At 50.8% G+C, this 27,258-nt stretch overlaps 14 protein-coding genes across 14 annotated transcripts; 10 read left to right on the top strand and 4 right to left on the bottom strand.

Annotated features, from left to right (window-relative positions):
- Window positions 1–127: 127 nt before the first annotated feature.
- Window positions 128–1,309, top strand: ASPSYDRAFT_533281 (uncharacterized protein). The gene is made up of 3 exons (XM_040848668.1): window positions 128–414; window positions 475–843; window positions 898–1,309. Exons 1-3 carry the CDS (start codon window positions 358–360, stop codon window positions 1,045–1,047), a joined length of 576 nt encoding a protein of 191 aa, XP_040697392.1. The 5' UTR covers window positions 128–357; the 3' UTR covers window positions 1,048–1,309.
- On the bottom strand, window positions 807–2,571 carry ASPSYDRAFT_212569 (uncharacterized protein). Its single transcript, XM_040844044.1, has 4 exons — window positions 1,947–2,571; window positions 1,353–1,895; window positions 898–1,302; window positions 807–843 (listed from the first exon to the last, which is right to left on the bottom strand). The coding sequence occupies exons 1-3, from the start codon at window positions 2,384–2,386 to the stop codon at window positions 1,257–1,259; spliced, it is 1,029 nt and encodes a 342-aa protein (XP_040697391.1). The 5' UTR covers window positions 2,387–2,571; the 3' UTR covers window positions 807–843; window positions 898–1,256.
- Window positions 2,572–2,852: 281 nt separating this feature from the next.
- Window positions 2,853–4,541, top strand: ASPSYDRAFT_162212 (Zn(II)2Cys6 transcription factor; the record flags this gene model as incomplete). The annotated part of the gene is made up of 1 exon (XM_040843071.1): window positions 2,853–4,541. One exon carries the CDS (start codon window positions 2,853–2,855, stop codon window positions 4,539–4,541), a length of 1,689 nt encoding a protein of 562 aa, XP_040697390.1.
- A 250-nt stretch (window positions 4,542–4,791) lies between these two features.
- ASPSYDRAFT_94783 (uncharacterized protein) lies at window positions 4,792–5,168 on the top strand (the record flags this gene model as incomplete). Its single annotated transcript, XM_040853026.1, has 2 exons — window positions 4,792–4,869; window positions 4,959–5,168. 2 exons carry the CDS (start codon window positions 4,792–4,794, stop codon window positions 5,166–5,168), a joined length of 288 nt encoding a protein of 95 aa, XP_040697389.1.
- A 369-nt stretch (window positions 5,169–5,537) lies between these two features.
- ASPSYDRAFT_94782 (uncharacterized protein) lies at window positions 5,538–6,540 on the top strand (the record flags this gene model as incomplete). The annotated part of the gene is made up of 2 exons (XM_040853025.1): window positions 5,538–5,600; window positions 5,659–6,540. The coding sequence occupies 2 exons, from the start codon at window positions 5,538–5,540 to the stop codon at window positions 6,538–6,540; spliced, it is 945 nt and encodes a 314-aa protein (XP_040697388.1).
- A 1,719-nt stretch (window positions 6,541–8,259) lies between these two features.
- On the top strand, window positions 8,260–12,526 carry ASPSYDRAFT_533157 (hybrid sensor histidine kinase/response regulator). The gene is made up of 7 exons (XM_040848667.1): window positions 8,260–8,494; window positions 8,554–9,708; window positions 9,756–10,397; window positions 10,445–11,461; window positions 11,518–11,725; window positions 11,774–11,888; window positions 11,941–12,526. Exons 1-7 carry the CDS (start codon window positions 8,391–8,393, stop codon window positions 12,153–12,155), a joined length of 3,456 nt encoding a protein of 1,151 aa, XP_040697387.1. The 5' UTR covers window positions 8,260–8,390; the 3' UTR covers window positions 12,156–12,526.
- Window positions 12,527–13,415: 889 nt separating this feature from the next.
- ASPSYDRAFT_51067 (uncharacterized protein) lies at window positions 13,416–16,277 on the top strand. Its single transcript, XM_040848218.1, has 3 exons — window positions 13,416–14,194; window positions 14,248–15,360; window positions 15,411–16,277. Exons 1-3 carry the CDS (start codon window positions 13,518–13,520, stop codon window positions 16,207–16,209), a joined length of 2,589 nt encoding a protein of 862 aa, XP_040697386.1. The 5' UTR covers window positions 13,416–13,517; the 3' UTR covers window positions 16,210–16,277.
- Window positions 16,278–16,978: 701 nt separating this feature from the next.
- ASPSYDRAFT_51064 (uncharacterized protein) lies at window positions 16,979–18,817 on the top strand. The gene is made up of 3 exons (XM_040848217.1): window positions 16,979–17,643; window positions 17,688–18,305; window positions 18,357–18,817. The coding sequence occupies exons 1-3, from the start codon at window positions 17,044–17,046 to the stop codon at window positions 18,483–18,485; spliced, it is 1,347 nt and encodes a 448-aa protein (XP_040697385.1). The 5' UTR covers window positions 16,979–17,043; the 3' UTR covers window positions 18,486–18,817.
- Window positions 18,818–19,048: 231 nt separating this feature from the next.
- Window positions 19,049–19,347, top strand: ASPSYDRAFT_94778 (uncharacterized protein; the record flags this gene model as incomplete). The annotated part of the gene is made up of 2 exons (XM_040853024.1): window positions 19,049–19,155; window positions 19,245–19,347. 2 exons carry the CDS (start codon window positions 19,049–19,051, stop codon window positions 19,345–19,347), a joined length of 210 nt encoding a protein of 69 aa, XP_040697384.1.
- Window positions 19,348–19,363: 16 nt separating this feature from the next.
- Window positions 19,364–20,719, bottom strand: ASPSYDRAFT_212552 (uncharacterized protein; the record flags this gene model as incomplete). Its single annotated transcript, XM_040844043.1, has 2 exons — window positions 19,364–20,488; window positions 20,558–20,719. 2 exons carry the CDS (start codon window positions 20,717–20,719, stop codon window positions 19,436–19,438), a joined length of 1,215 nt encoding a protein of 404 aa, XP_040697383.1. The 3' UTR covers window positions 19,364–19,435.
- Window positions 20,720–21,060: 341 nt separating this feature from the next.
- On the top strand, window positions 21,061–22,442 carry ASPSYDRAFT_82458 (RraA family protein; the record flags this gene model as incomplete). Its single annotated transcript, XM_040851154.1, has 1 exon — window positions 21,061–22,442. The coding sequence occupies one exon, from the start codon at window positions 21,061–21,063 to the stop codon at window positions 22,429–22,431; it is 1,371 nt and encodes a 456-aa protein (XP_040697382.1). The 3' UTR covers window positions 22,432–22,442.
- Window positions 22,443–22,581: 139 nt separating this feature from the next.
- Window positions 22,582–23,534, bottom strand: ASPSYDRAFT_162795 (HpcH/HpaI aldolase family protein; the record flags this gene model as incomplete). The annotated part of the gene is made up of 4 exons (XM_040843107.1): window positions 22,582–22,844; window positions 22,897–23,132; window positions 23,183–23,334; window positions 23,385–23,534. The coding sequence occupies 4 exons, from the start codon at window positions 23,532–23,534 to the stop codon at window positions 22,582–22,584; spliced, it is 801 nt and encodes a 266-aa protein (XP_040697381.1).
- Window positions 23,535–23,782: 248 nt separating this feature from the next.
- Window positions 23,783–24,640, bottom strand: ASPSYDRAFT_212546 (alpha/beta fold hydrolase; the record flags this gene model as incomplete). The annotated part of the gene is made up of 1 exon (XM_040844042.1): window positions 23,783–24,640. One exon carries the CDS (start codon window positions 24,638–24,640, stop codon window positions 23,840–23,842), a length of 801 nt encoding a protein of 266 aa, XP_040697380.1. The 3' UTR covers window positions 23,783–23,839.
- A 237-nt stretch (window positions 24,641–24,877) lies between these two features.
- Window positions 24,878–27,183, top strand: ASPSYDRAFT_82456 (Zn(II)2Cys6 transcription factor). Its single transcript, XM_040851153.1, has 4 exons — window positions 24,878–24,962; window positions 25,008–25,136; window positions 25,184–25,781; window positions 25,827–27,183. Exons 1-4 carry the CDS (start codon window positions 24,922–24,924, stop codon window positions 26,997–26,999), a joined length of 1,941 nt encoding a protein of 646 aa, XP_040697379.1. The 5' UTR covers window positions 24,878–24,921; the 3' UTR covers window positions 27,000–27,183.
- Window positions 27,184–27,258: the final 75 nt, after the last annotated feature.

Below are 27,258 nucleotides of genomic sequence, written 5' to 3'. Positions count from 1 at the left end.
CAGTCACGATTTATTAGCCCAAGAGACTAGGCTGTACTATACTCTATTGGCTATTTGTTTAATGGGGCGTGGTTGGTGAATGCTGTTTCGGAAGTGATGTGTCATGCATCCACTCATTGTCGTCTGTTGTTGGCAACATTCACCACCACGATGTGTTTGGCTCAAGGTCGAAAGAGGAATAGAGACTAGCAAGGGAACACTGCTTTATCTCTCTGGCAGGCTCCTTTTACCCCAGGCAGTCTCCAACAGTCATATATCTCCTGCCTCTGCCACTGGCTCTCCAAGTTGTATTTCAAAGCACATACAAGAGCTCCTGCAACTATCACTGCCTCTGCTAACACTCGTTCTCACGCTATCATGTCTCCCTTTCTAGCCAGCCTCTTTCTGGTGCTCTACGCACTCATGGTCTATGGTGTACGTATACCTCTCCACCTGTTGCATCGCATGCTAACCAAACCCGTCTTTGCTCTAAAGCTTCCCGCTGAGCATGGGTCTGTCCGAGATGACCAGCTCGTCGAACCGTCCTGGGAGGTTGCGCCCTATCCCGGGGCTGCTCCGATTACCCTGAATGGCACCGTGGAGCAAGTCTATGCGAAGCTCCTCGAGATCAACCCCAACTACGACGAAGACTTCAAAGACAGTGAGCCGGAGCTGGAACCCACCAGAAGCCTCAAGAAGCGAAAGGATACCCTTGTCTGTGACGGCGAACATAGCGCCGACACAACAAGGATCGATCAAGGTATCAAGTACCTTCGGAAGGTCAAGGGCTCGCCTCAACTTTCCCCCTGGGCCTGCAGTAGAGTGAGCTGCTCCTGGTATTCAGCAATAATTTGGTGCAATGATGTGAGTAGACGTCCCCTCTTGAGCAGTAGTATAAATTCTAATATATGACTCCAGAGCCCCTACTCAAAGACCCTCCCCAGTTTCAATAATATTGCCGACGGCGCACAGGTGATTCGTGACGGGTGCAACGAGAATGGCTACGTCAAGGGATGGCTCGACCACTCTGATCGCTGGAGAGCGATTGTCCAGAATGCAGACTGCTAGACGAAATCGCGTCCTACAGGGTCCAGTCTAATATGGCGGTTCATATTACGTCTGTCTATCATCGTTCTTTAGGAGCCAGAATGAACAAGTAGCATAGGTACCAAAACAATACATTGACCTACTGCTGGAAAATATACGAAGTTAAAAATTGAGCTAGTCTAGCTATTTCTGATCCATTTCCTGTCTAGACTGTATTGCGGCCAGGAACATCAGTTCAAAGCTGGTGTGTCCCCAAACACATAGTTATCCGGCATCCTGCATCCAAGGCGTCAGTCTCAGTAACGGGCTTTTTCGGGGGAACTTACAACGCGGCAGGATATCTGTCACCCACGAGCTTTGTGGCGTTGGCGGCATCGGTGATGAGTTTGTTCTCGTTGTCCGAAAGCTGAATATCGGCACTCGCTGTATTCTCCTCCAGGTATTTGATAGACCGTGTTCCAGGGATCGGAATAACCAAAGGCTCACGAGCGAGCAGCCACGCGAGGGTGGTCTGAGTCGGAGTAGTGCCTTTTTGCTGGGCGACAGTCTTGATCACCTCGAGCAATTTCTGGATCGCAGGGAAGTTCTCTTCCGAATAACGGGGCAGAATGTTTAGGAATACATCCTTGCTAAGCGATTCTCTCGTTGCATATCTGCCGGTCAACAGCCCACGGCCGACGGGACTGTAGGCGATGACGGCGACTTCGAGTTCACGACATGTCTCGAGCAGGCCAATCCGCGGGTCCTCGATGTCAAGGGCAAAAGGGCTGTACTCGACCTGCACCGCAGAAATATGGTGAACGGCATGAGCTCGGCGAAGAGTGTCGGCCGAAACCTCACTGAGACCCAGGTACCGGATCTTGCCTTCTCTATAGACAGCGTTAGTTTAGCAGCGGGACGATGAATAGAGCCTGCCTTACTTCTTGAACTGCACCATCGCCTCAATGGTCTTCTCAATCGGGGTCTTTCCGTCAACTCGGTGAGCGTAGTACAGATCAATCGAGTCGGTCTGCAGACGCTTTAGGCTCTTCTCCAGTGCCGTCCGTGCATACTCAGGGCTGGTATCAAGGGTCTGGCGAAAGCCGTCGTGCACCTGGATGGCAAATTTGGACGCCAGGAAGATGTCCTTAGCTTTTTCAGGATTCTTGGTCCTCCATGTCCCAATGATGTCTTCGCTATCGGCGTAGATATCGGCGGTGTCCCAAAACCATTGGCCTATGCCATGGGCACGGTCCAGTAGAGCCAGACGGTCCTCGTCACTGGGAGCTGTTCCGTAGACACCACCGATACTCATCAGCCCGAGTCCGACGGAGGGAATTTCGGGTCCGTTGCGGCCAAGGGCTCTAGTGGGGATAGACATTTTGATTCTGATGAAACGAGATTGATGATGAGTTAGGAAATGGTGGCAGACAGTTGGAGGACATGAGCCAAATATATATGTTCGAAGCTGGCAATACTTCCGGGTTTTACGGACATAATCACACTGTTATCGCCGCAGACAGTCCAGTGGAATCTTCTTGAATTGCATTTCAGTCTCAAAGATCGAGTCACCCCTCCATGTTTGGGACAAGATCGAAGAGCGCCCTCGATGTGATCAGCGGTAGACATACCAAGGGCGGCTAGACACACAGCTTTAGCCCAACGAATCACAGTACAGTTAACACGACCGAGCCAATCGGAATATTTGCTTCATCACTGACGCCACCAATCAGACTGTTTGGCACGTGACGTCAGCCGCCTTGAAAGAAACACAGGAAACATCAGAGGAAACACCACGACTCTCGCCTGGATGTCATCAAGTCAGTATCAAGTCAGTAACAGCTGCCATGCCGCGTCATCGTAAGCATACCAACCATGTGCGGTCCGGATGCCGGACGTGCAAGATCCGCCGCGTCAAGTGTGATGAGCAGCAGCCGGCGTGCCGAAAGTGCCTGAGCTCAGGACGGGTCTGCGATGGCTATGGCATTTGGAGCCAGCCCAAACGGACCACTGGCCTTGCAATACAGAAACATCTGGGCTCGCCGGCTTACCACCCGAATGCACTCCCAGGCCTCGCTCAGGAGGAAAAACGTCAGCTCCATCGGTTCCGCAACATGTTGACTGAGAAGTTGTCGCAGCCTTTCGGATCCTATTTCTGGAACTCGCTCGTCCTTCAACTGTCGCAGTCAGAACCTGCTGTTCTGCACGCCGCACTTGCGCTCACTTCGGCCTACGAGCGGTTCGTCCAAGACCAAGGGAGACTGGACTTCTCCAGCGCCACTCCTAGCGGCCTGTTTTCGCTCCGGCAATACAACCAGGCCATCAGAGCATTAGTTTCCAATACTTCTCTAGAAACCACACTGTCGCTTCGCATAGCCATCGTCTCGTGCGTCTTGTTTGTTTGCTTAGAGATACTGCGGGGCGACGTGAATGCCATGCTGGCCCATTTTGCCGCTGGGATCAAGCTGCTACGCCAACTGCAGCATCAAGAACGGCGCGTGTCAACACCAAAAAACATCGTCATCTTGAACGAGGACCCTGAGGCATTCGACGACCATCTCGTGGAAGTGTTTGCGAGACTGAACATGCAGTTTCTGATGCTCGGCCACGGTCCCCAGTCAAAGGAGACTTTCTTCCCTGCATTCCGGTACGGACGTCATGTCCACATACCTCGTCATTTCTGTACTGCACAACAGGCTCGCCAGTTGGCGAACCCTATACTCCTCTCCACTATGCATTTTATAATGGAAACGGAACAATTGTCTTTGATGACCGACGCGCACCCGCTGTTACCGAACGCAAAGATGCTTGGAAAACGTAGAGCCCTTCAAGCAGGCCTTTCGGAGTGGATTACCGCCTACAACAGCTCAATAAACTCTTATCTTGCATCGATTTCATGGAGTGAAAGACTTGGCCTTACGACGCTCCGAGTATACGCCGCAATGTCCACGATTCTCCTGGATACCTGCTTCTCAACCAAGGAAACAGCACACGATCCTCATCTGCCAAAGTTCAAGTCAATTATCGACTGCTATCAAGAGTTTCACAAGTCACTCGAGACTCAACACTGCAAAGGACAGCCGTACTTCACTATAGAACCATCTTTCTTTCCACCGCTGTATTTCACCGCGTTGAAGTGTCGGGATTGGAGCACTCGACATCAGGCGCTCTTATTTCTTCAACAATACCACCATATGGAGGGTCCATGGACGGGGGCCATGCTTGCAATTGTCGCAGGGCACGTTGTCAGCCTGGAAGAGAAGCATTTTGGAGGAGCATTACAATCGCCCGCAGCAACATCGAATCCACTGGCACAAACACCACCCTCTACTAGATCCAGCATAGTTCTTCCTGAGTTCGCTCGCATCCACTGCGTTGAATGTAAACTCCCCGACCGCCGTGCACAACAATCATATATTGCTTCTCTCACGTTGAAGCGGTTCCGGCATGAGTTGGGCAAGACTGGGGGCTGGGAAGTCAGAAAGTGTAGTATTGATCTCACCAGTCAATCAGAGGGTGCAGTGCTCTTCGTGTGAACTGCGCACTGTGTGTTCATTGATTGAAAACATGCAGGGCTGATGCTCGCTATACGATATGCCCGGTCAAAATTCCCGAGTCGCGACCCTCCGACCGAAATATTGCCGACGCCTCACAGCCTCCGAGATGGACAACAGCTTGCCCTTGATGGCGTCCCTGAACTCTAGCTGCCAGTTATATAACTATTATATAGCCTTAACATTATGCGGGCGTCCGAATTGACAGGCCATCGCATTCAACTTTGTCAAAATGAACCCAGCCAACACCAAGCCCTACCAGCTCCCCGCCGACGCCACCTGGTTCGATAAGGCTGCCCATTATTTCGAAGTATGTGTAGTTAATTAACTTTTCCTCTTACAATTACCGGGTGCTCGACCGCAATTGGTCGTGCGATCGCAAGTCATGTCGCCTCGCAGCCTGGGAACCGTCTAATCGCCACTGCTCGAGAACCCTCCAGCCTCTCATACCTCGACGACAACAACCCGTCGATCCTGAAGCTCGCCGTTGGTGTCACAAAGCCGGAGTCTGTTGATGCAGCATTCAAGGCAGCCGCCGCCCACCTCAGGGGCAGCTATTACATTGACGTTAATCTACACTATTATCAGTTATATCTCATAGGAAATTAACTCATCCTTAGCGGTTGCATGGAGTCCTGATTGGAGCCGACCGGGGCAGAATTTCCTCCGATGAGTAGTTACATTAGGTCCAGCCGGCTTTATATATTAAGCTACCAGTTATTTTGTTCACAGACAAATATCAGCTTCATAAACTAAAGCCTGAACAGGGATTGATTAGTCAGAGATGCAAGCCGGCCCTGTTCCACACACACACATTACGCATTGATCTCTATTGGATGAGATCTGACGCAAGAACTTCGCTCGGCTCTCGAGCATAATAGTGTTTTCTCCGCAGTTTATAGGACCGGGCATCCGTGATCAGCGGCGGTATCCCCCGACTTTTGGGTGTTCGAGTCTTGCAAACTACCTCCGCCCTCCATGGAGGATGACCTTGATTTCGTGCCGGAATGGGGCCAGCTCCCCGTCGAGCAGTATCTTATTGTAAGAGCACCTTGTTAATTTTGCGACCGTATTCACTAAAGTTACTACGCCGCAATAGAGATATTGGGACCATTCCTCGCCACAAAGCCCGGAGCAGCAACGCAGTACACTAATCAAACAATTTCTGCAACTCGACAAGATCCAACCAGAATGGGACGCAACGCTATTCACCTCTGACGACTGGAAAAAGCCCAACCGCATCCCGACCCCAGACGAGATTTCAAATATCCTGCAGCCCTGGCGTTCTGATGAGCTGCGTCGCATAGCGTGGCGCATCTGGGGGTGTAATAATGTGCAGCCGCTTTTACTGCGCACTCACTACGACCCCAAGCATGACGAATCAGTACGGGAATGGCACGATCTAGATGAATACGAAAACGAATCGTGGAGGTCTATTCTTGACAACCAGGATATATTCAACTTCGGCGCGGACTGGAAGCGTGTCTTCACTATTTTCCCGGAGGCCGCAGGCTACTTGGGAGAGTATCCGCGGTGGCCAGATATAAAATTTATAAAGAAATTCCAGGCTCTGTTCAAGCAATCCCTAGACGGAGTGAAGCGGCGGAATAAACAGACCTGGAAGCAAGATCTCAATGCCTCGCTTATCCAAGCGAACCCTGGTGCATGGTTTCTGCTGCAGTCTATTCGGGTTGGGTATATCCTGATTGCAGATGAGGAGGCCTTTCAGACCAATCACTTCCTCCTTGTTTATTTTGATGGGAACCAGAACGTCATTGCGCAGGGCCGGGTACTCATTACTGATGAAGGAGTGAAACAGGTTCTGCTTGACTGGGACCAGGGAGAGCCTCCATACTCGATTTTTGAGGAGGGGACCATTGGGGAGAAGTATCTTGTGGATGGTGAGATGGGCAGTTGGTTGTACGCGTTCACTAAGGATGATTTGGAAAATGACCCGCCTGCGCCAGCGCAGGATGCATAAATGCCTGTCATGCCAGATTGGAATTTCTTTTATCAGCATCTAGAAACGTTCCCTGTTAGGCTGCTATACATTGCAGTAGATACCCACCATTATAACGCCATCAACCTCGACCAACTACAGTCTATGAAATACCCTGACTCAGGCTGCGGAGTTATTATTTAGATTGGTAGGTACAGTCTACAAGTCTAATGATTTTCATCCAGCACATTGCGTTATTTATCAGGCAAGACTATATACCAGGCGTCATATGGACTAAGGGTTCGGGTCCCTTCGGGCTCGCTGTACTAATATCTTACTCGGAACTGTCATCTGTTATGTCCTCATCCGCCCTCTTCTCATCTAACGGCGTCACCCCTATAACAAGTTAGGTCAGATATCCCGTTGCCCCAAAATATTGCCGGGTACTAGGTAAACAGGGTTATTCTCTTGTTGTCGGGGATTCTCATAATAGGTGGGCAGAGGCCCTCAATCCTCCTACTCAGCTTTCTATCAATCGTGGTCAGTCAGCGAACAAGACGATGCACAGGAGAAAGCCTACTTTGCAGCTCCGGCAAGCGAACACTTCCGGTGCTTTTAGGGGGACATTGAGTTGATTCTGCACTTTGGGATCTAGGGCGCCCTTCTTCTCGCCCACTCCTAGTCCTATAGTCTCGGCGTGTCACTCCTCCGAATTGTGGCGTTCTATACAGCGTCCAACCTGTCCGTACGTGCCGCGGCAGCCAAGCGTTCCTCCTTGTCGACCTCTTCTGAAGACATGGGAATTGCCCCGGCTTTTTCGTAGAGCTTAATTATTTGGTCCGAATCGTACGCCCCTCGAAGATCGAATGCCCACTCGAGGAATTCCGAGACTCGAGCTGTTGCCTTGTATGCAATATTGTGGAAAATATATGCCCCAGATCGATAGCTAAAGGCATTGGTATCTATCTTATAATTATTATATAATGTTTCTCTAGAATAATAGTATATCTATTAGATAGCTATTTAGCTAAATATTAGAGTTACTCTACTAATAAGCTCACTTATTAACACTAACCAAACTTCATTATAAAGAATATCCTAAGAAACTAGAAGTCTAAGTAGTAGCTTAGTAATATTAGAATTTTAGTCTTTTTAGTTAGACTTTGTTACTATGTGACCCCTAAATTAGGGGGTATTACAACAAGCAGAGAATTAACCAAGTGCTTTAGAGTGTTCTATGTAGTTGTAGTAGCTCTACGAGGTAAATTGGATAGATAAATTATTCCTGCCGTGTATCCGGCACTCTGCAGTGAAGGTTGTGGATCTGACATGGGCTCGTGCTGTCAACAGTGCGGAAAATAAATATCACCACAACTCCAAATTCACCACCTGATTAACACCAACCTGCCATTTTGCAAAACTCACTTTGTCGAGATGGAAATCAACAATGTTTGACATGCAACTTATTAGAAACCCTATCTTCAATCTCAACCCCGGAAATGCAACTTCCGAGGCCATCAACTGCCACGAGAATGTCAGTCCCATCCGTCTGGACGCGCCTGGAGCAGCCCGAGGCGCGCTGCCTTGTTATTTGCGGCAACCGATGCCGACAGAGCAGAATTGCTTTTGATTCGCGCAGTGCAGATGCAGTGGGTCATTATCTCTGGGGCGACTGGATCCAGCCCTGGCTCGACTCGAGTGGCGCCGCAGAAACAGGATTTGGCCCATTTATCAGGGCCTTTTTCGTCGGCCGTGCACAATCTTGGCCCCTCAACATATTTCCCCTCCATATTCACTGAAATCCGGAGTGCCAGGGTTTTCACCTTGACTGCTACTGATTCGATGCCTATGCCGGCCGCCCTCGTCCCCGCCGACGCGAGCTCGACCTGAGCATGCAGGAATTCCTGTCCCCAGCGCTCCGCCAACCGCCGCTGCCCGACTCCGAAAAGAGGCGATTGCGCGAGCTGTCCAGGTTTGTTTCCTCCACCGAAACGCCGTAAGATCCCCTCCCGTGCTTGCGATCCTGGGTGCTCACCATCGGCGATGCTCATCCAGATACTACTGCGCAATCCCCCGCCCAGCTGACTTCGCTGACGACCCGGCCGCAACTCCAAACCCCAGCGACGATGGCTCGAAGCCCGACTTCAATGTCGCGCGACTCTCGTCCGATATCACCCTGACGGCGCTGACCCAGCTCGGTGTATACAAATTCGGGTGTATGCGGTCCTATGTCTCGCTCATTGACGGCCAGAACCAGCATATCATCTCCGAGGCGACTGGATCCATCTCTCTGCGCGACAGGGTTAAACACCAGCCCAACGACGGCTTATACCTGGGGGTCACAACGCTAGACTTGGTATTCGGGGTGTGTCCTCACGCCGTGAAGCTGTTCTCAGGCCATGATGTACCGCATCTGCAGAATACAGACAATGTCACCGCAAACAGCACCCGCTACATTGTCCGTGACTTCACCCGCGAGGAATACTTCAGGGACCGACCATACGTGACAGAATGGCCGTATTTCAGGTTCTATGCCGAAGTCCCGATCTACAGTCCGTGTGGCCACATTCTGGGCAGCTACTGCGTCGTCGACAACAAGCCGCGCAGTGATTTCGGCGAGGAGGATGTCGCGGCCCTCCAGGAGGTATCCGATGCGATCGCTCTACATCTCGAGAATGTGCGAACGGTCCATTTCCATCGACGCTCCGACCGCCTCGTGAAGGGGTTGACGGCGTTTATCAAAGATCGGCCGGACGATAACACTGCCCCTCTGACTGCTGCGAACCTGCACAGCACCGCTGTATCGCATGGGCGTCAGTCAGAACTGTCGCAGCCAGACCATCTGCACCTTGGAGGACTGTCGCTGACCACTGACTTGACCGGAGGGACTTCGCCGCTGTTTTCTAACCGTGATAGAGGGGACAGTGATGCGACGTCGCTGTCTGTCGCGCTCCACGAGCCAGTACCAGCGGGATCACCACCGCTGAACGATCTCCTCAAGGCCGATTCCCCTGGGGAATCGGGCTTCTTTCATGGCCAGACGAATGGATCTACGAGTGGCATGGGCACGCCACCACTCGCTGCACAGGACAGTATCCCATTATCAACCCGCATTGCCAATGTCTTTGCGCGCGCCAGCTCGGTATTGCAGGAATCAATGGACGTGGATGGCGTTTTGTTTGTTGACGCTTCGTGGTCAAATTCTGGAATGTTAGTATACCACGCGCTCTTACCTGGAAACCTGCTAACGATGACAGTGTTCGATCAAAAACCGACCTGCTGGACTGGGAGCCCCTGCCCAAGAACGCAGACCCAAGACCTCGAAGCCAGTCCCCTTATATCCCCACTGCTCGGCCTGATGAAATCCCCTGCGATGTTCTCGGCCTGGCGTCTAACGAGACTGGCTCTCGGTATCCTGTACCCGATTCGCTTCTTCGACAGTTGATTGCTGCCCTTCCCCAGGGTGGTGTTCTCCATCCAGACAATGTCTCTCCCGACTCTTCGCTGCTCGAAAACCGACTGGCGAATTATTTCCCGCAGGCAAAGTCGCTACTGTTTGTCCCCTTGTGGGATTGGAATAAAGGCCAGTGGCTGGCGGGCACATTTGTATGGACCAGGGACAGCGACCAGGAACGCTCACTGGGCCTGGACGAACTTCACTACTTCAAAGTCTTTGGCGACTCGATTATCTCAGAGATTGCGCGGCTGGACTGGACTCAGAAGGAAAAGTCCAAGTTCGATTTAATCTCTTCTATGAGTCATGAGCTTCGCTCACCGTTGCATGGTATGCTTGCGAACGCGGAGCTCTTGTCTGCCTCGTCTTTGCAGCCTGAGCAGCGTGAAGCCATGAACGCTCTCGAGACCTGCGGTATTACTTTGCTAGACACGATGAATAACTTGTATGTTTACCTACCAGTCTTTTGAAAACCAATTCTGACAGTTGCAGGCTGGATTTTGCGAAGATCAACAACCTCACCTCCCTCAACCAGGGCGCCTCATCCATTACCGGTCTGGTCAGTACGTTTGATCTCGACGTGCTGGTTGAGGAGGTCGTGGACAGTGTATTTTCCGGAATGCGCCATGCAGCTATTTCAGCGCCGTCAACGCCGACATCTTCCTCTGCGTTCGAGGCGCACGCGTTCAAACGCGATGTCTCCATCGTCCTCCGGTTTGAAACCCGCGACCAATGGAAGATTAACTCCATGACTGGCGCATGGCGCCGGATCGTCATGAATATCCTGGGCAACGCGCTTAAATATACCGACACAGGTTTCGTTGAGGTCTCCGCGTCGTTGCTGCCCCCGTCAACGGATTCAGGATCTCCAGTTGCTCACTTGCGCTTCGTTGACAGTGGCTGTGGAATGTCACAGGAGTTCCTAAGGAACAAGGTGTTCTCTCCATTCGCGCAGGAAGATGCGCTATCGGAAGGCGCTGGCCTCGGCTTGAGTGTCGTGAAGCAACTCGTATCTTACCTCAATGGGTCGATAGACGTGAAAAGTGAACTAGGAGTTGGTACGCAGGTGGATGTATATATTCCTGTTCAAACTGTGTCATTATCTGCCAGCGGATCCGTGGTCACGATCGTTGAGAAAGCCGCTGATATGGAACCACCAAAGACGACATTCTCTCTGATTGGCTTTGGGGCGTATCCTGAACTTTCCGAGGAACCGACTGGCACCTTGAGTGCCATTGCAAAGCGCAAAATTTGTTTACAGAGCTTCTTCTCCAACTTGGTTGCAGACCAGCCTTCTTGGAGTGTGTCGCAGGCGGAGTCGCTGGAACAGGCGGATGGTGATATCGCGATCATTGAAGAAAGCGCGCTGAAACAAGTGTACGACGACGAGTCGTTGCGGCGGTATGCTGCGGAGAAAAAGATGAGATTTATCTCTCTTTGCGGCGGCCTGCCTTTGGTGAATGAGAATGAGCCTGTCGGTGGATCAGAGGTGGTTCGGTTATATCAACCGTGAGTGGTCTGAGATTTTGGGGATGAGTTATAATATGACTGCTAACACGTCCCAGATTCTCGCCGCGAAAAGTCCTGCAGATTCTCAAACTTGTTGCACAAAGCGAACCCCGGCCTTCAACAATTGAGCCTTGTCCGCAAAGTGCACCGACGCTTTCTGTTGAAACAAACACTTCAGAACATACCACGCCAAATAACCCTGTACAAGAGTCCAGAGACGGTTCCACTGTTCTTATCGTTGATGACAACGATTTGAACGTCCAGGTAGCAGCATCACCGAAACCTAGATATACAGCATGCTAACGAAGACAGGTTCTCGCAAAACTAATGTCCAAACTCGGTTATCAATATACCACAGCTACAAACGGGCTCGTCGCCCTGAATAAATATAAGGAATCACCCTCCACTATCAAGGTGATTCTTATGGGTACGTGGTCCCACTTTCACCACCGCCCTGATCATGCTAACCCAGACAACAGACGTCTCAATGCCTGTGATGGATGGAATAGACGCCACGAAAAACATCCGTTCCTTCGAACACGAACATTCGTTACCCCCCGTCAACGTATTCGCTGTGACGGGGATTGCATCCGCCGCGATGCAGCGGGAGGCACTTAGAGCCGGCGTTGATGAGTATCTCGTCAAACCGCTGTCCCTGCACCAACTTGGGAGTCTTATCAAGGTGCACATGTAAACATGATGCGTGATAGAGATCCCGTCTTTGTAAATAGGATTTACGTGTCTATGTGTATATATGGTTGGCCGAGATGCGACTATGATCTATGAATAAAAATCATACCACTTGTATACTGAATGTCTCCGCCATACCGGCTATGCGCATGAGTTGGATTTCAAAATATTGGGGCAGCTTTGGCACAACTGCTCAACTACAATGCCATTTGCGAGACGGCAGAGTATAATGATTCTGATAGGGCTTCTGATTGTATGCCCACCACTGCGAGTCCGATTTTGGCAAAACAGAGACTTCTGAACAACAGGAAGACTAGTCTGGTTATGTGATTGTTTGCTCAGCTTGTTCAGAGTCAAGCTACGGCCGAGATCTGGAGATCAGGCTAAGAGAGAAGCTTGTCCGTGTCCGACGTGGCCAAATACCACAGGCAATTCATATGCGAAGATAAGCTGCGATCAGTAGCTGACGGTCTAATTAAGCATATGTTCCAAGGCGTGATTCGGCCAACTCAAGCCAGAAATTTTACGTGGTTTGGTGAGTTGTATTCTATCTCGACTGCAACGGCTACATTGGCACCTTGAAATGCACCACCTGGAGAGCGATATAACACAGACTAGATGCTCTTACCTCACAGACTACCAGGCATGAATGTGTAGGTTTCCCCTGCTCGGTTCGATCGATATCTGCTGAGCCACCTCTACCGCGTTACAAGCAGCCGGCTTCGGCCCGTAGAAATTCTATTGGGCCTTCTGGGTGAGAGTTGCGTCAGGCTGAAACGAAATAGTGCTAACAAGGAAAAGCAAACAGGCTTGTTTAGCGGGCAGAGCGGCCAGCTGTTGTTCTCCACCCTGATGCAAGTTGAGACGGAGAGGGCAAATGAAGAACGCGGTGGCCTGGGCGTCATCGAGTCGCTGAAAGAGAAAACACGGCAAATCCAAGGTCTCGAGTGACCGTCTTCCGACTACTTTTATGTTTGTGGCTCGAAGATGGGAAAAAGAAACATGCAGCAGCTGGATTGGGCTGTGCACCGACAATATCTCCCTCGAACATTCTTTCCAACATCATTTGTGACAAAGCGGGCAGAAGGGCCCCAAGCTTGAATATGACTTGTAGCCTGTTTGCTATTTGAGGACAGCCTTGCGGTGTCGGTGGCAGTGCTTTCTGTGCTTTTTGGGGGCGTGAAGATCACCTCGTACTTGTCGATCCGCAAGGGCCCAAACGCAGGGGGAGGCTCAAGGCCACGAGACATTTAACTTCGCCCCCCTGGCATCCAGAACAAATGATTCATGTCCATCAGGAGCGTCTTGCCCGCCTAGGATTCCTAGCGTGGTTTGTCGACAACCATTTGCATCCTGACCAGCGATTATGGCACGCCATGAAGGCGCCATGTACTCCTCCTGTTCCGTCGAAGCCGAGGATGATGATGCCCTAGCAACGGATATTGACCAGGAAGACTGCGCAAGAAAGAGTTCTTCGGGAAAATCAGTTCTGTCTCGCGAGGTCTTTCGGAGAATGCACCGTTCCGATCTTCGAGCCATGTTCGACAAGGGAAAACAGGGTTTCCAAACGATCCAAGAGAAGTACAGCATTGAGAATATCCCGCTGCCACTTGTCAAACAAGATATTCAGCCTGGGCAGGAATGGATTAGAGGCGCCATGGTCTGTGCTTTGGGAACAGCATCAATTGGTGTCTTGAATGTGATCCTTACCATAATCGCGGTCGGCATCGCGTATTCGAAAGAGGCCAGTGACAAGCGTTTCTCATACGGAGAGCTCTACGAAGGCGACTGCTCAGTGACCAGCAGTTGGACGACGGGGATGCACCTGGTAATCAACGTACTCAGCAGCATCTTGTTGGCCGCGAGCAACTATGTCATGCAATGCCTCAGCGCACCGTCGCGAGCTGATGTCGACAAAGCCCATGCAAAGCGTGACTGGCTGGATATTGGAACCTTGAGTATTCGGAATCTCTGGGTCATGGATGGGAAAAGGAAGATTCTCTGGGGTCTACTTTTTATTAGTTCATTGCCTATTCATATGCTGTTAGGGTTAACACTCATAGTCCTTGGACCAGCGTTACTAACTAGACATTCAGGTATAACACGGCCATCTTTTCGTCAATAAGCACTATAGACTATGGCGCAGTTGTGATACCAAGTGATCTTGGGAGAAATGAATCACTCGTCCAGGATGCGTTCGAAGCCCAGTCATTCCACGAGCACATCGGTTTTACTCCAGAGGAGATACTCGCACAAAGATGGAACGGCACTTTCCGTAATTCGAGTATTCCTGATTGCTTTAAGCGGTACAATCAAGAATTTAACACAGAGGCAGCCACCCTTCTACTTGTCACCGATAGAAAGAACCTCGGAGGCTCCTCTAGCGTTGCGTCGCTCGGCCAGATGTCGGGAAACCAGAGTGGCTGGATGGGAAAGTATCCGGAGTCAATATCCCAGTCCAGCGTGAACAGCTTTCAATTTCAGCTTCAAAAGTGGAACTATCCAAGATGGTCCTTCAAGAATGCGAGCACCAGTGACTGGGCTGACATGTCTGACCTATGTCCTGACCTGTACTCGGGCCAAAATGACGAAGACGATTACGAGGTATGTAGGAACGACACACGCACACTTGCGAACTTCATTTGGAATCTGAATCCCAGTGAAAGCCGACTGGGCGACTTTCTTAACGCGGCTTCGAACTGGCAGAACAGCTCCTGGGCTGCCCAGGTATCGTTCCGCATAGACGGTCCCACGGATGCCGAGGCAGCAGATCGTATGGTGGACGCTGCTTATTACTATTATGATGACACCGCGACTGGGAGTATCACGATATCGGGTTGCATGACCAGCGACGCTGAGCAGCACTGCCGGCTGTATTTCAGCCTGCCGATCTGCATCGCGGTGCTTGCATGTAATATTGTCAAAGTCCTTTGCATGTATATGACGGCGAAAACAGACCACAGGGAGATTTTTCTCACCGTCGGTGACGCGCTGTCTTCCTTTCTCGACAAGCCTGATGCAACAACAAGACGCCAGTGCTTTCGGCCGGGGAACGACGAGATCGAAAACACGACACCTGGAGTGCGCCGCGTGGCTCGCATCCCAGTACAAAGGTCTATCCCTGAAGAGGCATGTCCTGAGCTGCCTTCTCGGCGGAAGAGATGGCGGCAGGCTGGGAGCTGGAGACGCTGGACCTTTACTTACATCTTGTACTTATCCCAGTCCACACAACGTGAATAACTTCTAACACCCGGTTTAGGTTTTTCACCTGCCTGGTCGTCTCTATATTCCTGTGTTATATCGGGTCTGGGTTCGCATTGTCCGAGGCCAGGAAACTGGGGATGGGAAAAGCCAGCGGGTCTACCGTCCTGGGCATCACCCAGGAACAAGACCTCATTGTTCTGGCACTCTTGGCCAATACCCCGCAGCTTGTATTTTCAACTCTATACCTTGCGTGCAATGGGCTGTTTACGTGCATGCTGGCTGTGGCTGAATACAATGATTTTGCGACCCAGCGAAAGCCACTTCGAGTCTCTTGGCCAAAGGGCGAGCAGCGGTCAACGTACTACCTCAGCCTGCCATACAAATACAGCTTACCTCTAATCACAGTGTCCGTTGCGATGCACTGGCTTCTTTCTCAGTGTATCTTCCTGGTGAAGATCAATGCCTTCGACATTCATGGCCACCCGGTCACATATAGCGACTATTCAAGGGCTGAATCTATCGAAGCATGCGGCTTCTCCCCACTTGCCATGTTTATAACCCTTATAGTGGGAGCAGTCGCCATGATAATCCTTTTCGGGTTCAGCCTGAGGCCTCTCCCGTCTAATATGCCATTAATTTCATCCTGTAGCACTGCAATCAGTGCAGCCTGCCATCCACCACCTGGGGATGAGGACGCATCGATGAAGCCAGTGATGTGGGGAGAGCTCCGACAGGATTCAAGTGATGGTTCCGTTTCTGATAGCGAAGACCGGGTACCAGATTATATACACTGCTCTTTTACTTCGACGGAAGTTGTTATTCCTAGCATAATTCGGTTGCACCGCGAGCGTTGATTTAGAGATAGGGCTCGTTAGAAAATCCCCTTCCAACGCATTTTTTTTAGAACAGCGGAAAAGAGGCAAAGAATCATATAATTGGATACGGAGACCGCGTTTTGTCAAACACCCTTGCTTCCGTATTTCATTATCTCTTCTCCAATGCAGCGGAGTTGCCATAACACGCCTTCTACAATAGAGCTGCAGAGTCGTCCAACCACCACGGACTCGCAGACGGGCATCCTGTACGAGCGCAACAGGATCGCGGAATATATATATATTTATCTATCGCTGTTTCTTCGTACACGATTCCGCGAATCACATCTCCACAGTAGGTCTTGACACTCAAGGACGCCCCATTATTGTACTCTGCCAGTAAATAGAAACTTGGACCTTCACCTGTGCCTCGGCACGGTCAAGGACGTCGAGCAGGATCAGGCTAAATGACTCGCCTAGCCTGTGGATATTCCTTCTTTACCACGCGCTGACTCGCACAGGTGTCTGAGAAGGTAGCCTCGATATTGGCGGATTATTTTTCAGGCATCGCCTTGAAGCCAGCCATGATACGTTGTCTTTAGCCGCCATCGTCGCTTAAATCGCAGGCTGTACGGACACGAGAGTCCCGGAATCAAGATGGAAGCGCGTATTGATGGAAAAACACCTTAACGTGCGCGCTTCCAAGACCATTTTAACCTTATTACCCTGGTTGACGACCAGGCCGACGGATACTCACCAGCGAAAGTAAATATGGGTATAAGATCATTATATATGGGGATATTGTGAGGATAACCGGACAATACTACGTTGATATGACGATATAATTAAACCTCACAACGGAGACGTGGAACAGAAATGGTTGCCAATATTGCTGGCCTTCTTCTTGCCTTTTTGGTCGCCGTTGGCCCAGCCCTAACACTGGCTCACCCTGGGCCTTCCAGCTTCCTAAAGCGTCCTTCTATCCAGCCAGACCCTCTTCAGCCATACAAGGCTATTCCACTCCAGTCATGGCGCAACCCGCACAAAGTCTGCCACGTTAAACCTGGACGGAAAGGAAGTGATGACGCGGGCAGAATCCGCGATGCACTGCACAAGTGTAACAACGGGGGAACCGTTGTCCTGGACAAAGACTACACGATCTGCAGTCCACTTGACCTCCGATTCTTGAGGCACGTCGACATCGCACTGACAGGGAAAGTGGGGTTCTGTCCTGAGTTAGACTATTGGCAACAAAACCTATTCGAATTCCACTTCCAGGATGCTTCCTCGTGGTGGGTCTGGGGGGGAGAGGACGTTCACCTTTATGGAGCTGGCACGGGCGTGATCCATGGGAATGGACAGGCCTGGTATGATGCCCACGCTGCTAACTCTAGTGTAAGGCGTCCGCTGCTATTCATCGCTGATGGATGGCATGGAGGGTCCATCACGGGTCTGAAACTTCGACATTCACCAAACGTAAGTAAATTCGCAAGGATTAGACAAAGTGGCTAACAGACCAGTGGCACAACTTTATTGCCAACAGCTCCGATATCCTCATCTCGGACATGGACCTGTTTTCCCGGTCATCCTCTGAGAATGCCGCCAGCAATCTGGACGGCTGGGATACCTTCCGGTCCGACAACATCGTAATCCAGAACTCAGTGATAAACCACGACGACGACTGCGTCTCGTTCAAACCAAATAGTACCAAAATCCTCGTCCAAGGCCTCCACTGCAATGGATCCCACGGTATCTCTGTCGGGTCTCTCGGCAACTACCCCTACCAATATGACATCGTCTCCGACCTGTACATCTACAACAACACAATGGCCAACACGACCACCGCCGCCCGGCTCAAAGTCTGGCCTGGTGCAGACGCCATTAAAACGGGGGACCCTCCCTGGGTCGGCGGTGGTGGAAAGGGCTATGTGCGCAATGTTACCTACGACACCATGATCAACGACAACAACAACCTCGCTATCCAGATCGACCAGTGTTATGGGGCTATCAATGCGAGCGAGTGCCTGGACCACCCCTCTGGAGTGATCCTGACGGACGTCGTTTTTAAAAATATATGGGGCACTGCTAATGGCGCCGATGATCCTGTTGCTGGTCAGCTTATTTGTGGGTCGGAAGATGTAAATATCCCTCCCTTAACTACGGAACATTTGAAGCCACTAACGTATCAGTCTTGTGATAATATTCGAGCCGAAAATGTCACTTTGTCGAATCCCAGTGGGCAGCCTCCGCAGTGGCAGTGCAGATACATGGATGAGGAGCTGCTAGACCTGGGAGGGGTTGGATGTATCCCTGCATGAAGGAAGGTAGCATTCTTAAGGAAGAGATAATGGCTGTGCAAACCGAGCCTATTTATATGGAACGTATATATTTGCGGTCTATTCTGCGATTTTTGCGATGGGGGTTGGTTTACCTTGGTGGGTATTTCGTTTTTAGGAGTTGGCCGTATAGTGCCATGGAAATAGCTTGAAAAGGCAGCACATAGGGCCAAGAATTTTCATACAGAGAAGGGAGAACCGATGATTAGCTGTTCTCTCAATAGATGTCCTTCCAAAAACCATACACTGGACTACCCAGAGTCTGATATATAAGGCGCCTTCATACACAAGTGCCCCACAGATATAAGGGTTGCAACAGCATTGGGTGCATACTGGAACTCATAACAATAGGAAATATATCTTAGAGGATGACTGGCCATTGTCGTACAATCATCGGTATCACAATGTCCGAGTAATTCCCGTGCGGGATGGTTGGTACTGGTGGCAATCGATGAAGTCATCCACGCCTCAGCATAAGATAAAAGCACCAGAGTTGTCAATCTGAACAATCCAAGAGCTATTTAATTTCAATTGAAAAAGCCAAAATGGCAGAAGAATTGTTGGAATCCAGAAAAGACCTCGACCAAGAGCAGAGGCATTCGCAGTTGCCAGAAGACCTGAAACGTCTCGTGGACGAGGAAGAACAATACCGGTTTGCATCGGGAGACTGAAAATTCCTGGACATCTACGTAGGTAAACGGAGTCAGCGTGTGCGCAGTCAATCTCTAACCTATTATGTAGAAGGATCAAGGAAGACGCAGAAAAGGCTCGTACGCAGCCAATGGGTACAGACGATACGGAAGGACTGGAAAGGACAGGAAAAGTCAAGTACAAAATTGCATAGAGCAGTTAATGAGGGCGAGTGCACAAAGGGGATTTTCCTTTCGCTTGTATCCCTCACAGAGGGGTTTCATATAGCTACATGTGTAGTGTTAATTCTTCATGACTTTGCTAATCGCGTGCGCGACGTATTGCACATTGCCATCATTCAATCCACAAACACTGATGCGCCCAGATGGCAACAGATAAACATGGAACTCGTCTTTCAATCTCGCAACATGGTCCTTACCCAGGCCTGTATAGCTAAACATGCCAATCTGCGTCTCGACATGCGACCAATCCTTTCCTGTCTCCTTTTCCAGTCTCTGCCTCAATTCCCATCTCATCCTGCGAATCCGCGAGCTCATAGTATCCAAATCCACTTCCCACTGAGCTCTCAATTCCAGATCCCCAAGCACATTTTCAACAATACTCGCGCCAAACCGTGGTGGGTTGGAGTATTCGGCGCGTGCAATCGCCATCAATTTACCCCGCGCTCCCTGCGCCGACAGGTGTGGCGGAACGACAAGATGCAATGCCCCAATACGCTCACCATACAACCCAAAGTTCTTCGAAAACGACTGAGCCACGCAAAGGCCGGGGTGGGTTTTGGAGTCCAGCACCATCTCTGTGAAATGCCGAACAGCCCATGCATCGCCGTCGACGTCCCCAGTTGCGAAGCCCTGGTAGGCGATGTCGAAAACGGCAAATAACCTCTTTTCGCGAATTACCTCTGCAACCTGCACCCATTGGGCCCTTGGCAGGTCCACTCCGGTGGGATTATGCGCACAGGCCTGTAGGACAACGACGTCGTGTGGCTCGGCACGGTCCAGGGCAGCTAGCATGCCCTCTAGATCAACATCCTTCGCAGCAGGGGAGTAATATGGATACTCGGCAACCTCAACACCAGCCATCTGCCAAATAGAGCTGTGGTTGATCCATGTCGGGGAAGGGATGAATACGCGTTTTGGCTGCAGGTGTCGGGCGAGGAATGCAGCGGCGAGATGGTTTGCGCCCGTGCCGGAGACTGTTTGGATTGAGGCAATATTAGTATTGAGCCTGGAGGTCAGAGGACCAAAGATGAGATCCTTCGCTAGGCTGAGAAACTTGGGTGACCCTGCTATGCCTAGGTATTCGTGGGTGGCTTCGCTAAGCTGGGCCTTTGCCTGGAAAAACGATTAATATCCCCTTGTGTAGGACGCATGGATAGGAAGTCTGGGATTTGAAGTATTTACCCGTCGTACACTGGGCAGGATCCAGGGATTCCCATTTTCATCGCGGTATGCACCGGCGACGAGAGATACTTTGTTCGGGTGAGGGTCCGCTTCAAAGTCTGCCATTAGCCCGAACGCAACGTCCGCTGGCGGAATCTGTAGATTGAGGTACTGCTTCTCCATATTCAATCAGGTCTCTGTCTGTGATTGAAGGGCAATTTTGGTCCTTAAGGTGGCTATACCGAGGGCTCGCACACGCGCCGGGCTACGGAAATTCCTTAGAAATAGACACGGCGACTAAATACTTAGCTGTCAACAAGAGAGAACCTGCTTCCAATGACGATTGCATAGTAATAGCTGTGGTGGCATCGGCGTATTGAACGATTATGCCGAAGTCTCTCAACGGCGTTGTGGCGACGTCTCGCCGAAAGTAAACGCATCAAACGTACATATACCGGGGGATCTGGGAAAAACGCATCCTATTCTGCGGTTTATCTCGGCTATCTACCGCAAGCACAGTAACAATGAGCGATTCTACCATTCTAGGGCGCCTGTCCGCCCTCGACACAAACACCGTATCCGATGCCCTCGACTTCCTGCAGCTCAAGGGCGCCACCTACGGGCTGCGACCGCTATGGGACTGTCCCAAGATCGTTGGCCGGGCAAGTACAATAAAAGTCGGCGTTAAACAGGAGAGTACTCCTCCAACAACCCATCTCATCACGCCTGTCATAGACGCTATAACGACGGACCACCGGATCCTGGTCATCGCCGGGGGTACCGAGGGAATCTCCTGCTGGGGAGATATAATCGCCAACGCGTCGCAAATGAAGAAGATCCGCGGGACGATTATCGATGGCGTGAGTCGCGACATCGATGGTAGTCGCGATATTGGATATCCGGTCTATGGCCTGGGCGTCACAATGATCAGCGCGCGAAACCGACTCGTCCAGTTAGACTCTGGAGCACCGCTGCTTGTGCGAGGTGTTACCGTTAACCAAGACGACTACGTGATTGCTGACAGATGCGGTACTGTCTTCGTCCCGGCCGAGCGCATCGAGAAGGTCGTGGAATTGGCAGAGCGGATTGACTGTCGTCAGGCCCTGATGGTAAAGGATGTCCGAGCAGGAAAGGCTGTATCTGAAGTGATGCACGATACCAAATTCGAGGCCATTCACAACCCAAAAGCATCGATAGTTGCACCAGTATCAACGCCTAGGAACCCCAGAGAAGCGACTGCTGAAGATAAAGAGCTGTCTGCATTATTCGCCGGCTCGGACACACCTGCTGTCTCCGACGCGCTGGATAAACTCGGCATTCCTGGTCAAGCGTTCAATATCATGCCCCTGACGAACTACAGCAAAGTGACAGTCGGTCCGGCCTTCACGGTGCGCTACGTCCCGGCCAGCAATCCCCCAGGCAGTGTGGGTGATTTCATCGACGACGTCGCTGTAGGTGATATCGTAGTCATCGACAATGGCGGCCGCACCGACTGTACAGTCTGGGGCGATATTATGACCCAGTATGCCGGACTACGCGGTATTGCAGGGACGGTCATCGACGGGGTCTGCCGCGACGTCAACCGCGCAATCGGAGATGAATACCCGATCTTCAGCACCGGCCGTTGGATGCGAACCGGCAAAGATCGAGTGCAGGTCGGTGGTGTCAATGAGGCTGTTGGTATTGGGAAGGTTCATGTTCAGCCGCGCGATATCGTTGTTGCTGATGCCAATGGAGTGGTCATTGTTCCAAGGGGACGAGCGCGAGAGGTTGCTGAAGTTGCGACCAAGGTCGAGAAGAGCGAAGAGAGTATCAGAGCGCTGATTGCTGGTGGTGCATCAATTGCTGAGGCGAGAGAGAAACTGGGCTATCACACTCTGCAGCGCAAGGGCTGAGCTTATCCAAGTATGTAGGGTTGTTAGTCAAGGACGTGTAGACTTGAAGTATAACAAATCGTTCATTTCACTAGTTACCAGTGATCTATATATGACTCAGTACAGTATGAAGCAGAAAACGTTAAGTTCAGTAAATTAGGGTGCTTGTCTTCATGATCGCGCAGCTTGGAGCTCAGCCCTGTACCAGTTCTGAACAGCCCGAATGTCGTAACTCATCGCTACAGTATCAAACACCGTCAGATGTATCTTAGACGACGCGCCATCATCTGATAGACGACCAATCCACTTGCCGTGTTTTCTGGCAGCCCTCACAATCTTCTCAATGGCATCAACGAACTCGGGCTCATCACCCTTTGCAGGCACATACCCCAGCACCGACAGGGCTAGGTCATTCGGGCCGATGAACAGCATATCTTACTTGTGTTAGCATGAGCAATTATAATGTTTAATGAATTAATTACTTACCGACACCAGCTACGGCGGCGATAGCATCCACATTCTCGACCCCAGCCTTAGACTCGATTTGAACGCAAGTAATAACCGTCTCATTGGCGGTCTTCATGTACGTCGGGATATCGATCCCATGAGCAATGGCTGGAAATGGCGAACCCTGACCACGGAGTCCTTGTGGAGGAAATTTCGCATGGGAAACAATGGCCGCTGCCTCTTCAGCTGTATTAATCTGGGGGACAACGATTCCACTGCGCTTATAGTTAGCGTTGCCCTGGTAAAATTGTTGGTCCAGGCTCACTGTGCACCAGCATCCAATGCCCTTTTAATTAGATCAGAATGCGCCCCTCCTAAGCGAACAAGCGGAGAAACACCCATTGACGCGATAGCTGCAACGGCACTGTGCATGGAGTCGTCGCTAATATACCCATGTTCGCAGTCAATGATTATTCCCTGATGGCATTAGTACACAGAAAGTACGCAAAGAAGAGAGACAGTCGTACGTCAAGGCCTGTCAAAGCTACTATCTGAGCATTCCGGAATGATGGGAAACCCAAAAAGGTCATGATGGGTTTTTTGTTCTCTCGCAGAGCATTGAGAAGGCGTAGTTGTGGATTGTTGGTGACGCCTGTTATGGCTGTTGGAAACGACATTCTGCTGTGAGGTGTAATTATCTATTCGGAGGTATATGACTGACCGTAGCAGTTGAATGACTGTAACGTAAACCTTCCTCAGTATAACGTGCTGGCTATTGCTAACTTATACTACGGATAGACTGGGCGTCACGGCGTCGGCGAAACCGATGATTAAACCGATATTGGCAAGATTCTATTATTCAGAGACCGATATTATGGATGTCCGTATTACTATAATATCTTGGCGATTTCTCGCCACATTGTTCCTTTCAGATTACTGTATATTTCTGTTCAATATGTAGTTTATCACCGTCTGTATTCCCTTAAGCAAATCTTGCCATAAACTCCGCAATGCGTCGCCACATCTCAACAGGGTTCGAATACATAGGAAAATGCCCACTCTCGGGAATCTCTGCAAGTTCCACGCGCTCCTTTTCCAATCGTGGTAGATACGACAAACCCTGGTTTTCTTCTCCATACATAAACATCTTAGGACAAGGTAAACCCAGGAACATCCCAAGCAAGTCCTCATTATCCGATAAGCGCACCATAGACTCGAATATCGGCCGCACCGCACCAGCTCGCACCCTCGCGCGCAGGGTACTGGCATACAGGGGACTACCGAACGATTTCGTCTCGCGCGTCCGGACAATGAACTCATCCATGAATGCCTCGGGGTCATCAGACGGGAAACTAAAGATCTGCCGACTCAGGAAACAATCCTCTGGCGCGAGGTTCCCTTTGATGTCGACGAAACTCAAGACTCGGTCGGGATTCTGGTGGGCAAGGAGGAGGGCCGTGAGTCCGCCCATTGAATGCCCCATGAGGTGGAATTTTGTGATTCTGAAGTGACCGAGGACTGCTAATGTTGTTGCCACTAGGAAGGGGATATCTGTGACAGCGAGGTTGTCGCTGTGGGAGTGGCCGCAGCCGGGGGCGTCGAATGCGATATAACCATATCGTTTTAGAGCAGGTTGTAGAACGATGTCGGCCAGATCTTCTTTGCATGAGCCGAAGCCGTGGAGGAAGAGGATTGGAGGGTTGTCGTTGAGGTTGTGGATAGTCGAGAGATTGAGGCGCACTCCCTGCGCTTCAAGGGGAATTGTTGTATACGTGAGGGACATTTTCATTTGTAACAAAAGACGCAAGTGTAATCAAAGATTCACAAGGTTTATGTAGCACGGTTGGAGATCTCGACTGTTGTGTTTTATGCATCGGTAAGGTGAGCCCTAGGACCGAGACTGCCGGCAAAATGGAGCTTTTCGCCGAACCAACTAAGTCTCAATTGGTGAAGGAAATTCGGCATAAAAATGCGATTTTCCGAACAGAAAATCGGGAAACTCGCCACAGGCCCCGTCATCACTGATTATCGGTCAACGCGGCCTGGGGGTTTCTCGACATCAATATGCCTGAGAGAATGCGGGCAAAAAGTTCAAAGAGCATCGCGTAGGCATTCTTCTCTCCAATATCAGTCTCCGCTAACCGACCCAGTTGTCGCAGATGCCACGGCCGGAAGGTCAAGTGCTCTGGGGGAGTCCCTTGCACCAATTGTTGCCAGGCAAATAAATCAGGCGAATGCATCTATCCCCGAAAGTCGCGGCTTGTTAAAGTCAGCGAACAGTGAGTGGGAACTCTCCCCTTCTGATAGGCCCCACTGAACAGTCCAGATATATTGAGGACCTGGTTTCCGAGAACCAACGACTACGTAGATCGTCTCCAAGACCTTTAAACGAAGAGAGCACCTCCCTGGAAAAGAACCCTGTTCTCGCTGAAGCTCCCTGGTTTGTGAACGCAGATACCCTTCACACGCCCATACTGGTCGCCGAAGCTTCAGATTCGGCTTTTGCAACGCGCTTTCGTCAGGCCATGTCAAGTGCCCAACATGGCCATCTTCCCCGAGTCAACTTTCCGAGTGATGAGCAGCTGCTGGAATTGTCGGATAGTCCTTGTTTATGGCCTACGCCGGCTCGGGCACGGCTTCTGGTCCGGGCAGCTCTGAATGGCCTCGGTCGGTGCTATCATATTGTCCGCCGCAGCTCGATCCTGCAGGAAGTCGAGTCTGCCATCCACAACCGGCCACAGACAGGTCTGTTGATGAAGAGTAAGCTGTGGGCTGCATTTGCCGTCGGCGAGATGTACACGACCAGGACAGCAACCTCAGAGCGAACATTCCCTGGTCTGCACTACTTTTGCAAAGCAATGAACGTAATGAGAATAGTCAGCGAACGCCCAAATGTTGATTTGGTTGAAATCCAACTGCTCCTGGTTTGTTACCCCATCTGTTGTTTGATAGCTAGACTAACCCTCCAGTCTATATACTCCCTATTCCTCAACAGGCGCCATGCTGCGTACAGTCTAGCCGGCTCTGCTGTGCGATTGGGTGTGATAATGGGACTACACCTCAACATTCCCGAGTCGCAGCTGAGCGATGCAGGTGAACGCGAGCATCGCAATCGCATCTGGTGGACGGCCTATACTCTCGAGCGCATGTGGGCAGCGAAATTGGGATATCCGCCTGCAATTCGAGACGATGAGATCGAAGAAAATCTCCCATCTAACCCTGAATATGTCGACGATAATAGTGCATCTGATTTTGCGGACTGTGCGTATTCCATCGCCCGCATAGGACTTGCCAGGTTGTCCACCCGCATCATCCACTCGATATATCGCCAAAAGGCGAACGCACCGTCTTTATCTCGCCGTGTGCAAGATTCGTTTGGTGACCTTCGACAGTGGCTTAAGGACCTACCGGTATCACTTCAGATTGAGGCCAAGGAGGAAGGGGAGTTAGATCCCAGAGTCAGGTCCCTCCATCTCCTATTCAACCAGTTGGTTATTATTGCCACGCGGCCAATTCTACTTCACGTCCTTCGCACACATCTCGAAGCCAGTGGACAGAATCCCAGTATCGAAGCCAACATCCCAGCATCCGCCACTGCTCTATCCGAGACCTGTGTTCGCTGTGCTCGGCATTCATGCCGTCTGCTGGTAGACAGCTGGACGAACGGGACATTCATGATATTCGACTACTTCTACACCCAATATCTATTCTCATCTGCTACCGTCCTAGGCGTGTCAACACTGTTAGACAGCAAGGAGCGCCAGAGTGACGAAGAGCAATTTGAAGTCGCAGCCGGGTTTCTCCAACAACTACGAGACAGCGGTAACTATGCCGCTGCTGAGTTCTACCAGCATCTAGAAGCGGCTATTGCTCTGATGGACACGACAAAGGCGCGTTTGGGCGTACATGAGGGAATCGCAGCTGCAATTCAGCAGGATTCTATGGCTGGTCCTGATTTCAACCCAACTGTCCTCGAGGGGCCATCATCTACAGTGACGGACTTCATGACTGCTGGGACTGCGCTTTCAGAGCCACTATTGCAGGAGCTGCTGGATCAGCCTCTCACGGACCTTCAGTTTATCGATTCGTCTATGTACCTGGACGACCAGCAGGGCTTCTATTGGCCGAGTGCCACATTATAAGAATGGTTCTTTAGTCTGTACTCTATAATTTCATCACATAATCTGTACTTGATGGCGTTACCCCTCTATTTTAGTACTTATCTTTTACTGCCTGTTACCTACCAAGTACATCCTAGTATGCCCTGAGCATGTTCTAAATAGTCCAAGGTAGTTACTAAGTATTAGATAAAAGACTCAACTTCCGGATACCGCTCCTCCATGGCGAACCCCTGCAGCGACTTTGCCTCTTAATTTTCAATAGGATGTACCTTCAAAGGCT

This window comes from Aspergillus sydowii, assembly GCF_001890705.1.
Source record: "Aspergillus sydowii CBS 593.65 unplaced genomic scaffold ASPSYscaffold_16, whole genome shotgun sequence".
NCBI classification, from domain to species: Eukaryota; Fungi; Ascomycota; class Eurotiomycetes; order Eurotiales; family Aspergillaceae; genus Aspergillus; species Aspergillus sydowii.
Note: the sequence above shows the minus strand (reverse complement) of the source record. Positions and strands in the feature narration are given on the sequence as shown.